The 14145-nt window shown below is 44.6% G+C and overlaps 1 protein-coding gene across 4 annotated transcripts; it reads right to left on the minus strand.

Moving 5' to 3' along the window:
- Nucleotides 1-638: 638 nt before the first annotated feature.
- nacc1a (nucleus accumbens associated 1, BEN and BTB (POZ) domain containing a) lies at nucleotides 639-13059 on the minus strand. 4 transcript variants are annotated; one of them, XM_069674556.1, is made up of 8 exons: nucleotides 12745-13059; nucleotides 8812-8965; nucleotides 8031-8297; nucleotides 6892-7522; nucleotides 6509-6679; nucleotides 5722-5827; nucleotides 5447-5544; nucleotides 639-4624 (listed from the first exon to the last, which is right to left on the minus strand). In XM_069674556.1, the coding sequence occupies exons 2-8, from the start codon at nucleotides 8935-8937 to the stop codon at nucleotides 4314-4316; spliced, it is 1710 nt and encodes a 569-aa protein (XP_069530657.1). In that variant the 5' UTR covers nucleotides 8938-8965; nucleotides 12745-13059; the 3' UTR covers nucleotides 639-4313. The 4 variants fall into 4 exon arrangements, with proteins under 4 accessions (XP_069530657.1, XP_069530659.1, XP_069530656.1 ...); XM_069674558.1 differs by lacking the exon at nucleotides 12745-13059 and adding an exon at nucleotides 12159-12236; XM_069674555.1 differs by lacking the exon at nucleotides 12745-13059 and having other exon boundaries at nucleotides 6509-6676; nucleotides 8812-9017.
- Between the last annotated feature and the right edge of the window lie 1086 nt (nucleotides 13060-14145).

Consider the following 14145-nt stretch of genomic DNA (forward strand, 5'->3'; position numbering starts at 1 on the left):
TAGTGTCCGGGGTGCGAGGGGTCTGCAGTGACGTTACCTGCCCGCTTCCTGACCCTGGAACAGTACAGGTCCTGGATGGAGGGCAGGTCTGTTCCGGTAATCCTCTCCGCAGACCTGATTGTCCTTTCCTGTCCTGTTTGGTGGCAGATCCAAACCAAACGGTGACAGACGTGCAGAGAACTGACTGGATGATGGCCGTGTAGAACATGATCAGCAGCTCCTGAGGCAGGTTGAACTTCCTGAGCTGACGCAGGAAGTACATCCTCTGCTGGGCCTTATTCCTGACAGTGTCCATGTGGGACGTCCACTTCAGGTGCTTGGAGATTGTGGATCCCAGGAACCTGAAGGTGTCCACAGTAGACACGGTGCTGTTGAGTATGGTAACTTTTATTTTAATCGGTTTATTTTTTATGTAAAAGTTAAATGTAGAGTGCAAATGTTCAGTGCATAAAACACGTTTCATAGTCAAATCACTTTCCTTGAAGTTCTCCTTGTTCTGGGTTCATGCATGAGAAGTAACCAAATGAGCCATGCAGGCTCAGTGCGAGGAGGCTGTGGTGGCACATATCTCACATCTCGGCTTAAAAATAGACGGACAGGCAGCTGAACACTCCGGCAGAAACAAGAGTCACACACAGAATTGTTACAAATCTTTTATTAAGATATTCATTATTTAATCCATGTGGACATTTTCTCTATGATTTGTATTTATTTATTTTACAGTCGTTAATGTGCAATTACCTTTGATAATGTTGGGTCACAGTTACAGGGCTTTCACAAAGTTATTGGCACTTGGAACACAGAAAGAGGAGGATGACAAGTACAGGATGTCCACTGGTGCTACAGGGTTACAGAGGGACAGGAGCAGGGGCCAAGACATGGGCAGACCAAGTACTGCACAGGGTGTGAAAAAGCGTCGTTTCTGGGTAAATATATACCTCATGCTGCGAGTGCACAACAAACAATCGGACCTATGTGTGCGTCTATATATAATATACAGTATTTATCTATACATGTGTATTATCATATTTATATATGTACTGTTTAGTGACAAAAGGTTCCCCATGCCGGTGCCACACCTTATCCATTCAAGTGTGTAGGTCTATGTGTTTTGTGAGGTGTAAACACAGACGTTAAAAGATAAAGAAATAAGTTTAAAAAGCACGTTGAGAAAAAAATAGCATGAAATAAGTAGGTGTGAACGAGGGACATCAGAGAGCGGGCCCTGATGGCTGACCCTGACATTTACCGTGACGTTAACTCGATCATCCAGTAGCTCTGTAGCTCTTCACCCAGTGTTTTTAAACTTGGTTCATGAGGCACAACAGACACACTGACTTCATCAATGCATCTGTGTCGGGCTGAGCTGCTGTGCTGCCAAAAGCAGACCAACATGGTTTCCTTACAATCAATGCTGATTCAGTGGTGACATTTCAGCACGAGTGAGTGACTCAGAATGGAGCACAAGTCATTCAGCAGGTCACAGTGTAACATCGTTACTGTAAGAAACTAATCAGAGCCCTTGTTGCTTCTCATTTTTAGTTATTAGCTTATTCGTTTTTGATCGTTTAAAGTCTTATTTTGTTTAGTTAAAAAAAGACGCTCTGCTTCTCCTGGTTGTGCAAACGCCTCTCAGTAACAGTCCTTTAATCATGGAAATCAATTGGCTATGGTCCGACCTGCTTTGATCACTAGGTTTAGTCGACAATATGCTAAAGGAGATTTTTCACAGAGTGCAATATCACCGACAGACTGAATGTCCACAACACGTCCTACGTTAAGTTCAGAGGTCGTAGCTTTTCCACTTGAAAGAACTCCTCTTGGTCCTTTCATTTGTGTGAAATTACAGATTTTCTGTGTAACATGTGATTTCTCAAACTATTGCAGGGATTGTGCTAACTTAAATACACCTAGAAAAACTTAGAGTATCGTTATAATTAAAACAATGTGGGTGAAAAACACAAAGATGTAGCTTGAGTCGTGTCGAGGTTGTGCAAACTTTGCTCAGCGAAAAAGCCACTAAGCAAATGAAACATTATATTTCAGATTTAACTACCTGAAACCGCTGCTTTGCCTGGCTGACACACATGAACAGACTTGTGGAAGTGAAACATGACACCAGCTGCATGAAGCACAGGAAGCACAGCAGTCTTCAAAGAGGTAAGTGGGGGAGGGATGCTCTTGTGGCATCTACAGTCAAATGCAAAGCGTACTGAGGTTTTGTTGGCATTACCCTTAACAGAATACTTACAAGGTACTGCATTTTTATCTGTCCCTATATCCTCAGGCCAAACCATCTCAGTAAACTCATCCTGATTATTTTAATCAATAATAAACATATGTTGATCTATATCTATCATGCCTTCAGTTATTTTCCAACAAGACTGAAAAAATAACTACTTTTTACCTTTCTTCAGCAAAAATATAACCTTCAGGAAATGCCTCTAAGGAGTCATCAGTCGTCTTTAGAAGCATTTCGGATTAAGCACAGATTCCTAAATTGCACCCAGACGACTTTCACTTCCATCCGCCTGCAACAGGAATAATGAATCCCCCGTTCGAACCTGTGAGCGACAGGTCAACATGCATTCTTCTAGCAAACAAACGTTCACATAAAAAAGGTCAGTTGTTGACATTATATAATAATCAGATGCATCCAGCAACAGAAAGGAAGAACACTTGGGATTAACTCAACAGTCTTCTTGATTATTTACAGTAGGGTTTGTGCCACTTCTATGCAGGAAACAAATTATAATTCCACCTAAAGGGGTTCAGATGCTACACAACAATTCTGAAAAAGGTGCGTGAACCACTGGTTCTTCTCATTAAGGTGCAGAAACCTCCACTCTACCTCTCACAAAGGTGCAAAATTAAAGAGGTGGTGCATTAGATACATGAATAAACTACATACCAGAACACACAGCCATGCAGTACAGACTCTCCTTCTGTTTCACACACACATGATAGTACCTTAAAGCAATCTTACCCCCTCATGACGTCACTGAGCCCACCCGGCCTCTGCTTCATGGTTTAAACTAAAAGGCACGTTCCAATAGTCCAGAATTACTTTTTGCATTGTTTCAGTACAAAGGAAAAACAAGCCGTGTTGTTGTCACATCAATGAAACCTTTGTATTTCTACATGCAATCTTCAAAACTGTGGGTCAGTGTTTAATCGGAGGAGGCAAACGTTGCAGGTTCATAACCTCACAAGAAATGGTTATCTTAGAAAACAGTCAAGCCAGCTAAATCAGTCTTATTATTCCTTTTAAGCTAGTGAACAGAAGATGAAATGCTTTAAATTTAGCAGTCTTACTGCTCATTCCATCACTCAGTTCTGTCAGAAAGGATAAAAATAAACAACTATGGGTCCTATGATAAGACTGCTTTAATATACTCCTTTTTTCTGCAAAAATAGCACTTTTCCTTATTTGACAAGACCTCTTCCAATAAAACATGAAGATCGAGATTTTAAAACAATCTCTCTGTCTCTCCTTGCTCACACCATATTCTTGGCATGGGCACATGTATAAATATAGTTTATCCTCTAAAAATATGACCATCTTTGATTACCTGTTGCCCTCCCGTTTTCTTTACAATCATCTCAGTAGAAAGCGTTTCCCTTCTCTCTGGATCTCTTTACGGTTCACAGACGGAGAAACATTTTGAAAACAAAGATGAGATATTTTCTATAAGACTGCACAGTGACACACTCAGGTGAGATTCTCTGGTCTCAGAAAGGATTCGGGGTGAAGAATACTTGCAGGGTGGTGAGTGGAGGGTGTGAGACGAGGAAGAACAGGAAGTGTTCGTTACATTTTGAATCCATTTTAAATTAATTTCCTCTCCGAGGCTGGAATACAAGTCGTCAGGCTTGCATAGAGAAAAATGCCACCGACACTTACATTCAATATACTCGCCCCCTCTTCTCCTAGTCCATTCAGCCACTTTTTCTTTCTCAGGCTGCACACGCAGCTCCCCCCACCACCTGCATTTCAGGGAATGTATTTAATATGCAACAGTGGATGTGTTATACACCTTAAAAAGACAAGGGGAGGCAGAGGGCCGTTAGAAGAAAACTTAACACCCTCTTACTCTCTCCCTTTCCTTAACTAACTCCATTGTACAGTCATAAAGCAAGAATTAAAGTGTTCATGTCCTTGTTACATCAGGGTGCCAACAGCTGTGGACCCGAGCAGTGTAGTACAGTCAGATGTGAGAGATCAGCGTGGGCCAAAGAGTGAGGAGGCAAGCAGAGCTGGGGAATACTGGTACTTGTGTCTCCAAATTTCAACCTTCCCCTGGACACAATGTTCAAAATAAGGGTCCTCCGTCCCCGCCCACACCTGGTAGTGATTCACCTGAAGAGCCACCTGACTCAATGCCCACGCCGCCAGCAGCCTCCAGAGAGGCGGGGTCGAAGGCCGGGTCTGTCCCCAGGGTGTCGTCCTCCATCTTGACACCGTCTGGAAGGAAAGCGGTGTAGGCGTCGCTCTCAGCCATCAGCAGCTTCAGCTTGGGGATCCAGCTCTTACGGACCACGCGTCGGGCGTTAGTGCACATGTCAGCTGCGATGGCGTTCATCTCGCTTTCTTTAAAGCTGGTGGCAAAGTTCTGGCAGTAAACTAATGTAGGAAAGAATAAAAACACAGTCAGAACTGTTGCAACTTGTGCTGTGAACCAACAGTGCCATGAAGCAGATCGGACCCAAAACAACAACCATGTCACAAGTAGAGCTCAGCTTACTTTATGACACCATGTAGCAGGATGCTGCTTAAATTTGTACTTTCTAAAGTTCTGTTTTTTCCACAGGGGTTTTTGCCCAACGTCTCCTGTCTACACGTGTCAGTGTGTTGTCAGTTTGGGCATTACATCCCAAGATTTCAGTGTGCATGGAAAATCCGGAAGCATCTAAAATGAAAAAAGCTGCGCCCTTAAAAAATACATTCTCAGCAAACACTGTATACTCTCAATAAGTGACGGTTAAATGATTTCAAAATGATGGTTGGAGGTCTTCCTGAGCTCATGCTGGTTCAACACGTAAACTGTAAATGAGCAGCTCAGAGACTGATCTCCTGAAACACGAGCTGCTGCCTGAGTCACTGCACTGATGAGATGAAGAGAAATCTTACTGAATCGTCACTGAGCTATCAAAGTTTTTTGTACACACACACAACAGTCAGGGTCTTGCGTTCAGTTTCATGGTGCCATCTAGTGGTCACTGCATGTTATTGCAGTAGGTAACAAATAAAATCTTATTTGCACTTTCATCAAAAAGCACTCAAACCCTCTGACCTGTTTCACTGTTAAATTAACTGAGCCTGAGAAGTACGTGTAATACATTCATGCACAATGTAAATGCATGCACACTCCCCTTCATCTGTTGTCATCCTTACAAGCTAACACGTGCCGTTTGCGTGCTCTGTGGACGAAACATGCATGCTCACATTTGACTGCATGCAGAACTCGGTTGTCCAGGGGCTTGCGACTGGGGTCGTTGGTGGACGAGCGGATGCCTGTTCCACAGCTGTTGGCCAGTGTGTTCCTGATACATTAAAACAAGACAGAGTTGCACGGAACAGACAAAAGCAGAAATTATTAAACCGCTTTAATGCCAGTAGAGAGAAAATACATTCATGTCTATATCAAAACTAAGCATTTGCTAACTTTACATGAAAGACTTGCAGAAATAGACTCAGACACACAGACAGAAGTAACAGACCTGTCAAAGAAGGCAGCCAGCAGCCTCCTCAGCAGCACCTTGTGTCTGGTCCCTGCGCTCACATGACAGTTCATCAGCTGGGCTCTCGATATATACACAGAAGTACCTGCAAGCAAGTATATCAACAAACAAATGAACCACTGAAAGTCATCAGTACTTATCACCATTTATGACTGACAGCCTGTTTGACCTGTTCGGATTATGTGGGTCATGTACAGTCACGATCCTCACTCTGATTTACTGGAACATTTGTTTATCTAGTGACAACTGGGACTCACTTCAGACTGAAGAGGCTGTGCTTTAGTTACATGTCATTGTGTATTTAGAGTTTTTATTTCTTCTTTCACATCTTAACACTTTTATTCCTCTCACTACCACGATCACGGTAGGTACATTCACGACTCACTCGCCAACAACCCTTTCTTTCTTTATTCACGTCTCATGGACTCGCGAGATTGAAAGGTATGCAGCTCAGTTTGTAAGGTAACAGACACATTGTCACAGGACTTCCGTAACATAAACACACTGAGCCGCGTGCAAGAATGACGCATAATCTGCATGCCAATGCCAAGCCCAGTCATCTCAGGACAGCTTCTTCCAAATACGTGTTATTGATTCCTTGAATGAACTAACATTGGAACATTTCTGAAGGATTATTTTGCCCAATTGTTTATTTCTGGAGAGAAACAATAAACACAAGTCTGTGTATTTCATAAGCTCCTCTGAATGTCAAACTTTTGTAAAAACTTCTTGACAATGAATCAAAACATAAAAACACGTGACTTACCTGAGACTAACTCTAGCTTCTCAGCAGGGTCTCCTTCCTCGTACAGTTTGGGATGACAGCGGTTGCCTATCTGAGCGATGAGTTCTGCAGGAAGACATGTGAGGTCTCTGCCTCGCATCCGACCCCGTGTCTCTGTGTGGTCCGGTAGAGCTTCAACACGCTCACCAGCTGCTGAAAAACAGTTTACTGTAAGATTAAAATAAAACCACATCACTTTTACTCGCAGAGAAAACAGAGCACACGGTACAATGCCTGCTTAAACCAGAAATACATGGGATTACTGTTATAAGTGATATAAGTGGGCATCAACCTTCGACCATGTGACACATTGTCTCTTACGTGCAGATGCATTTAAACATACGACTGTGTGTCATGTCCATTACCTGCAGCTCCCATGTTGAGCATGCTGTACATGGTATACATGTTGCAGATTTGCCTGTACTGCTCTTCAGCACATTCATCAGTCCCCTCTTCCTCTTCTTCATCGTCATGGTAGCTGATGGGTGAGTCACTGGCGTAGGTGCTCAGGGTGCCGGGGCTGGCACCCTCTGACATGCCGAGACCCGCTGCAGAGCTCCCGTTGGTGCCTGCGCTGCTGCTGAGCCCGCCACTGGCCACCATACCAGCCAGGCTGGTTGCTGTGGCACCCATACCCATTGCCAGTCCCAGAGCGCCTGGGCTTTGGATGGCACTGCCACGCACTGCCTCCTGGGAATAACGAGCCGCCTTCCTGGCCCCTCCTCCCCCTCCTGAGCCTACTCCACCTCCCTCTCGGCTGCTGCCACCCTCCCATAGCCGCTTGGCTACAGGAGTGCAGACAACCGAGTAAGGAGTGGCTGCTTCTGGCTGGCTAGCCGGCTGCTCCGTCTTCACTCGGGAAACCAGAGAGAGCGGCGTCACGCATGAGGCAGGCCGGGTGGCACCATTACTGGTCTGTGTCACAGGGCTCTGGGGCTCAGAAGGTGGGGCCTCTTCAGCGTGGAGGCCCTGAGAGTCACAGCTGGGGGAGGAGACCTAGAGATAAAGGTAAACATCATCTTTATGTCAGCACACATGAAAAAAACATGTTTGTCTGCTAGTGGCTGGGCTGAAGGACGGACAATCTGTCAGTCCAACAGCTACACATCTTGACAGGTAATGGCCCCTTAATGTGCTCAGGTTATTCATCGTTTTCAGTAAACGTGTCTTAATGATTAAAGCCCAACAAAAGTTCCTGGGACTTTTAGTCTCAGGAGCTACTTTTCAAGGGACTAAAATGTTTCTCCAGTTAATTGTTGTCTGCGTTTTCAAATTCAGAAATCTTCAGCACTACACCCCTCGCAGCACTCTAAAGCGCCGGGCCAGGGGGGGAAGTTCCTGTGGAGGAAATGCAGCTCATGTGACCCCTTCGTTTATTTAGAACCACATTCACATTATAATGTTATTACCACCGACACTTCGGGTGTTGACATGGTTTTTACACATCTTATTGCTCAATAATGTCTTAAGTGCAGCACACATGCTTCCTTCAGGTAATCCTTACTTTAAGGAAGAATTCAGTGCCTTTTTCCATGATCTGTTGGATCTGCAGGAAGCCCGCAGTATACATGAGGAGAAACTGGTCCCCCACTGTCATGCTGAGACGGCCTGTGTAGCAGAAGGTCAAAATCTGCTGGAAGCTCTGGGGCTGCACCGCCGACGGGAGCTCCACTACGGTTGGGCTTGTCTCATTGCTGCTACCACCTCCGCTATTGCTGCTGAAAAGGTCCCTGAAATAAGAACTGCTAGCAGCCAGCACCGCTCGATGGGCCTGAGACAAAAGCACAGAAGGGATGAGTGAATTAGACTTTATGCCACTGCCACGGACGTCACGACCACTTAGGTCCAAGCCTCTTTGCCCCTGCTATGAAGACAGGGTCGGAAGAGATTCTTATAACTAACAGACTGATAAGTTCAGGGGATGATAACATTCAAATACGCCAGTAGTTTAGTTTAGTGCAAAGACTAAGACATTACTGAGGCAAGTTATAAGTAATGAGGTTCTATGTGCAGCCATGTGTTTATTCATAAAAAATATTAATATAAGAAACTGAAAGATTACTTGTACATTATGAATCATGAAACACTGATATAAGTACTATCGAAGCAGCATACACACATTTACAACGTTACAAAGAAAGCTGTAAAGACGGCCTCCACGTTCAGATTATCCAAAGTGCGTGAAGTTAGTTCTGCCTGCCATGGAGCCACAGGTTTACACCCAACTTTCAAAATAAGTCGCATTCCTATATGAAAACCATCATTCTTTGCTGTCTCATCATTACCTTGAAGGCATGGCCCTTGACCACCACGGAGACGTCGCAGTAGAGGCCCTGCAGCCGCTGCTCGTTCAGACACTCTAAAACATTGTTGCCAAAGTTTGGGATCGCCATCTGGAGGGTCTGGGCCATGGTGCGCCGACGCACACCACCAAAGGGTCTTGTTGGGAAAGAAGAGAGACAGAAATGAGACATCATCATGATGTTGCTGTTAATTATTACTCTATTACTATGAGTGTCTGGATTGTGACACAATGACCTTTACCTGGGCAGGTACATAGTAATCTCTCATAGCTAGCTCATAGCTTCACTAGGACATGAGGGTTTCAAAGGAGGACTGATTTTATGAAATTCATTCATGAACTAAAGAATAAGTGGAATCTGTGACTGTGGCTGCAACAAGTCTTTTAGTATATAAAATAGATCTTTTGTCAAACCAACAGTCATCGACTCAAAGACAAAGAGCAGAAAATCCTGTCAAGTTAGAAGCTGGAAGCAGAAAATCTCTGACTTCTCCGCCTGGAACCATTCATCGATCAACTCAAATAGCTGGCGATTCATTTTCATTCTACCCAGTAATCAATTTATCAATCAGTCGTTGCAGCTCTATTTATAACCCGGTGTTTTCCGTTTCATGCTTCATCTCTGGACATTAAGCGGGCCGAGGACTCATTCCACACAATGACATGCGCTTTTTTATCAACTGTTGTTTGCTTGGTGTCGGGGGGGTCAGAAGACATTGCGGGCAGGGGGTGTAATGTAACACTGTGATGTTAAAAGACAGGAAGCTCAACGAAAACAGACCTAAAACAATACAGGCGAGGAATGTCAAGTGACTCCATAAAATGGCTGGGAGTGATACGGAGCACACACAAAAACCCCAATGAAAGTCTGTGTTTTAATTACTACCAGGCCAGGTTATTCACAATGTAATGCCTCTGCCCTACAGAAAAAGAATATTTCCTTTGTCATATTCGACTGACACAGGCCAAGATATTTGTCCACACAGTCCCACTGCAGGCCTCTGGCAGGCTTACAGGACGTTGATGTTTGAAACAAAGTTTGGTTGAAGCCTCCACGGATAATCTACATTGCATTAATCCTATACGTCACTCCGGCCTTCCAGAAGTTGTTATTGCCAGGAGCAGGCTCAGTGAAAGCCTTTTTATTTTCTGTCTTCTATGAGCTATAAAATCCTGGTGTCCTTGGATAACTGGGTCACATTCTATGTGCAAATGTGTGTGGCCTAAACAAACACCACATCACATTTTCCATGCACTTCTCTAAACGGTCAAAGGCAAACATACCCCCTTGCTCTGCGCCCTCTCCAAGATTCCTACATTATGTCAATATTAAATTAAAGTGAACCAAAGTTCCCTCAGACTGAGACATGAACACAGTGTGTGCAGGCAGCAACACGACTGCTGGGCTCTGTCAGAGAGCTTTGTTCTCAGTGTCACTTTGTGTGAAACGCTGCAGATATTTTACCTGATGTTTTCTGCTTTACAGTTTGAATGCATTAACTCGTTCACCTGAATAACATTTTGTGGAATCTACTTTCTGAGCAGTGAGACATCACATGTATAAGCATTACATGCCCTCTGTCCCCACAATCACTATATAACCTCCACTATAACACTAATCCGCTGATAAGCTCATATAACATTTTCATTGCCCAGAAACCCCCCTGAGGCGTGCACAGGTCTGCACTGTACAAAAGTGTGCATGCATACTCTACACAAAGCTTCTGTTCATACGGATGCTTTACCACTTAAAAATGTTGCATGAATGCATGCTACACACAAACGCACTTACACCAATCAACGACGATCTCTGATAATGTGAGAGCAAACTGGCTGAAGCCCACCCTGTGAGAGGCATACAACCAACTTTGGTGTGCCTGACTGATGAGGCTGGAGTGAGCCGCCCCATCATATCCAAAGCCTTTCATTTGGGACCTCGCCAAGCTCCAGGGTAAAGAGAAATGCTCTCTTTGTCTCTGTCTCACTCAAGCTCCCTCTCCCTCATACTAAAACACAGATGCGCACACACAAACTCAAACAAACCCACAAAAGGCACACTGAGTCACACACAGGCATTAGACAATACTGCTTGTTTACAGTTTGGCGAGCCGCAGTAAGCACACATGCGTGCACATAAAGACACACAAGCACAGAGCTGAGAGCAGGGTGTGTTTGCACAGTTTGTCCTGACAGTGAGAGAGAATGTGACTGTGTGTGTGTTTGCATGTGTGTCTTTATGCACCAAGGAGGGGCAGTGAGGCCTGCAGAGATGAAGAGGGATCATCTCAGGTCCTTATTCCATTAAATATATAGAGTGCAGCGATGTGAAAGAATGAAATTCACCCGAACTCACCCTGTGGCTTAAATCTCAAACCAACCAGCCTCCTGAGGAAAGTAGGTCAAACATACTCACAACATGCTTAAGACCATAGACTTTTCATAGTAAGCCTTAAGAATGTTTTGCCAGTCTTCATAGGGCTTATTTTATGTTATGATAGAACAGCTGACAATACATTTCCCAATGTAGACCTACTTTCCAGTTTGTTCACTTGCACGATTGAAAACAGCCTTTAATTTGCTATGGGCATGATAACTGTGGAGTCATTGGTGCAGCTGGCACACAATGCATGCTCTATAGGCATTTCCTGGTTCTCATCTGCCCATGCCTGCTTGGCTATACTCCTATCAAATCAAGATATAGCCTACATACAGGCCAGAGTCTTGGTTATTCTTATATAACAGGAAGAAACTGAATTTCAAAGAGTACATATATCAAACGCGTCTAAACTTCTTAACTCCACATTACCGAGGAAGACATTATGATTGTCCCGACTATAGTCTGTCTCTGTGAAGACATGTTTCAACGGGGAAGGATGTCGAGGAACCGATAAGGAGCTCTGAACCACGCCGTGTGCCAGGCTACCCGCCGGGAGAGCTCCACTGTCTGCTGGCACCGGAGCCGGGACGCGACGGGAGGGGGGCGACACAGGATGGCAGCAAGCCCCGGTGATACCCGGGTGAGGGCGACGCTGTGTTCCTGTTTACGTGCCATCAAATGACATTAAAGTATATTAATCTAACCCATCTTCAGCAGACGAAGCTCTCGTAACTTCCTCATCTTTCCCCTCTAACTGTCAAAGCTGAAATGTTTCATGTCCTCTCCCCATCCGCAGCAGGCCCATAGATGTGGCTAATGGCTAAGCTAACAGTGCTGTTAAATATTTTGGGTTGGCCCCGGCGCACCATCCACCTCATGCACATTCAGCCCAGCTGCATAATGTCGCGCATTTCCGCGATAATCCACACTCAATAGATAAACGAGACACTTACTGCCGTGCGGACGAGGTAGTGGTGCTGCGACGCCGGTTGTCAAGCCCAAATGTTGCTTATTTAAATATTTTGGTGATGGGGGAAATCGCTCCCCCTGCCATTCTCCATTCTACCGACATCAACAGGTCATCCCAGGACACGCAGCAGCTGAGGGCGAGCCAGACGGAACCAGTGCGGCACGGAGCGGGGGGGTGGGGGGGCACAACAAGGCACAATTCTTTACAACCGGCGCGCGAGAGCTGCCCTGCCAAAAAACCTGACTGCCACCGCATTTTTGCATATTTTAGATAAATTAACCGCTAAACTATAAACATCGCATTCCAAGTCCATAATGTAGTTTAGTATTGGGTCTTAAAAGGGCCACAGAAAGTTTAGGGCTGTGCAAAATAAATCTTCAGACTTTTCCCATTGCATTAATTGTCTCGTATCAGCTGGACCGATCATCATTAACCCAAATCCAGGGCTCTAACTAAGTGCACCCGGCACATATCCCTCTGCCCCCTCCTCTTCCTCTGCCCACCGCCACCGGTGAATCCTCAGACGACCCCGGCAGGACGCCTCACGCCACGGCAGGCAAGACACTCACCCCCTCGCCGGGAAGTTGATGCAGACAGCGCTGGTTCAAAGGAGGAGAGGCTGGGCTCTTTCTCCCCGCTTTTCCTCGCTCCGGGCAGCCATTCAATGTGAGCGAAACACCGATAGCAGAGCCATCGAGGGCGGTACAGTATCCCAGGGGATTGTGGAACACAGAGCCACTGATCGCGCAGAGCAAAAGACAAGGAAGACACGCATGACGCGCTCGTCGTTCAGTCGCATGTTCGTTTCCAGCGCAGACTCAATTTGGAGAGACCGATCCACCAGTATTCGCTTACTGACACAGCGGCAGCAGCCTGCAAGGGACTTGAATCCCACTCTTTATGCTCCCTATGCCCCCCTCACGTCTCCGCTTATGAGAGATATAATTGGGGGAAAGTAGGCCGTGCGTGCGTGCGTGTTCCTTTTTAACTTGAATGAACTCGGCGCGCGCATATAAAGTAGGGATAAAGCCGCGCCCTCTTTGGCTGTAAACAAGGAAAACCTTATGTGCAAAACTCAGGGAGCAATGACACCTATTATACCTACACTTTCGCCTGTGTTCAACTGATATACTGATTGCTCTAAGCCATGCAGTTTAATAGAATGTGAAGGCCTACTTATATAGGTCAAACCCATATCAACACATTAGGTTAGACATTTTCCCCACTGAACAATATGCAGCAATTTGGAGTAAACTATCTATTCTGCATTTATCCATGTGCAGTTGGAGGCTCAGTAGATTAGTAGTAGGTCAGAAATGTCACATCTGGAGTTATGTATTTGTGAATAAATGTCTACAAAAACATCTCTCATGGCAGCAAACAATTAGTATGACAGAAGTTACAATTGTCTGTCACTTTGTTTGCAGCAAAGGGAAACAGAATTCAAACTTTGCTTACTGTGTGGAATTTGAACTTCTGTTCATTTTTATAATGTGTTCTAGGCTGTAGAGAAAAACATCTCAGACAGCCGTTTGGACTGAAGTAAATCTTGAACAGTGGATTATTTTTGTTTTGTCCGGTCTGTAATATGATGCAGAATGATGTTTATTCACAATCAGAGGCCCTGACTGTATATCCATTTGAACAAAAGCTGATGGGAGGTCATAATACTCTTGATATATCTGCCATCACTAAACTTAACTGTGTTTATAAAGAGAAGATATACCCTTCAATATGATCTACGTGTTATTTATATACCCATGTTCAGTATTAGCCATGAATAGCATCAGGAACGTTTAACATGTTATAATCAAATAATTAGCAAAAACATTCGAACAACTTAGAGAATCCATGATGATTGTTATAAGAATATGGGGCCTGATGATGATTTTGCTGTTTGTATTGTGTATTTTTTAATAAGGGAAAACATTTTAAAACATCATTCCCCTTTAGGTGTAATTTATAAAATC

The sequence above is a fragment of the Semicossyphus pulcher genome, unplaced genomic scaffold (assembly GCF_022749685.1).
Source record: "Semicossyphus pulcher isolate SPU_LCO1_2020_fin unplaced genomic scaffold, fSemPul1.0.p SCAF_23, whole genome shotgun sequence".
Lineage (NCBI taxonomy): Eukaryota > Metazoa > Chordata > Actinopteri > Labriformes > Labridae > Semicossyphus > Semicossyphus pulcher.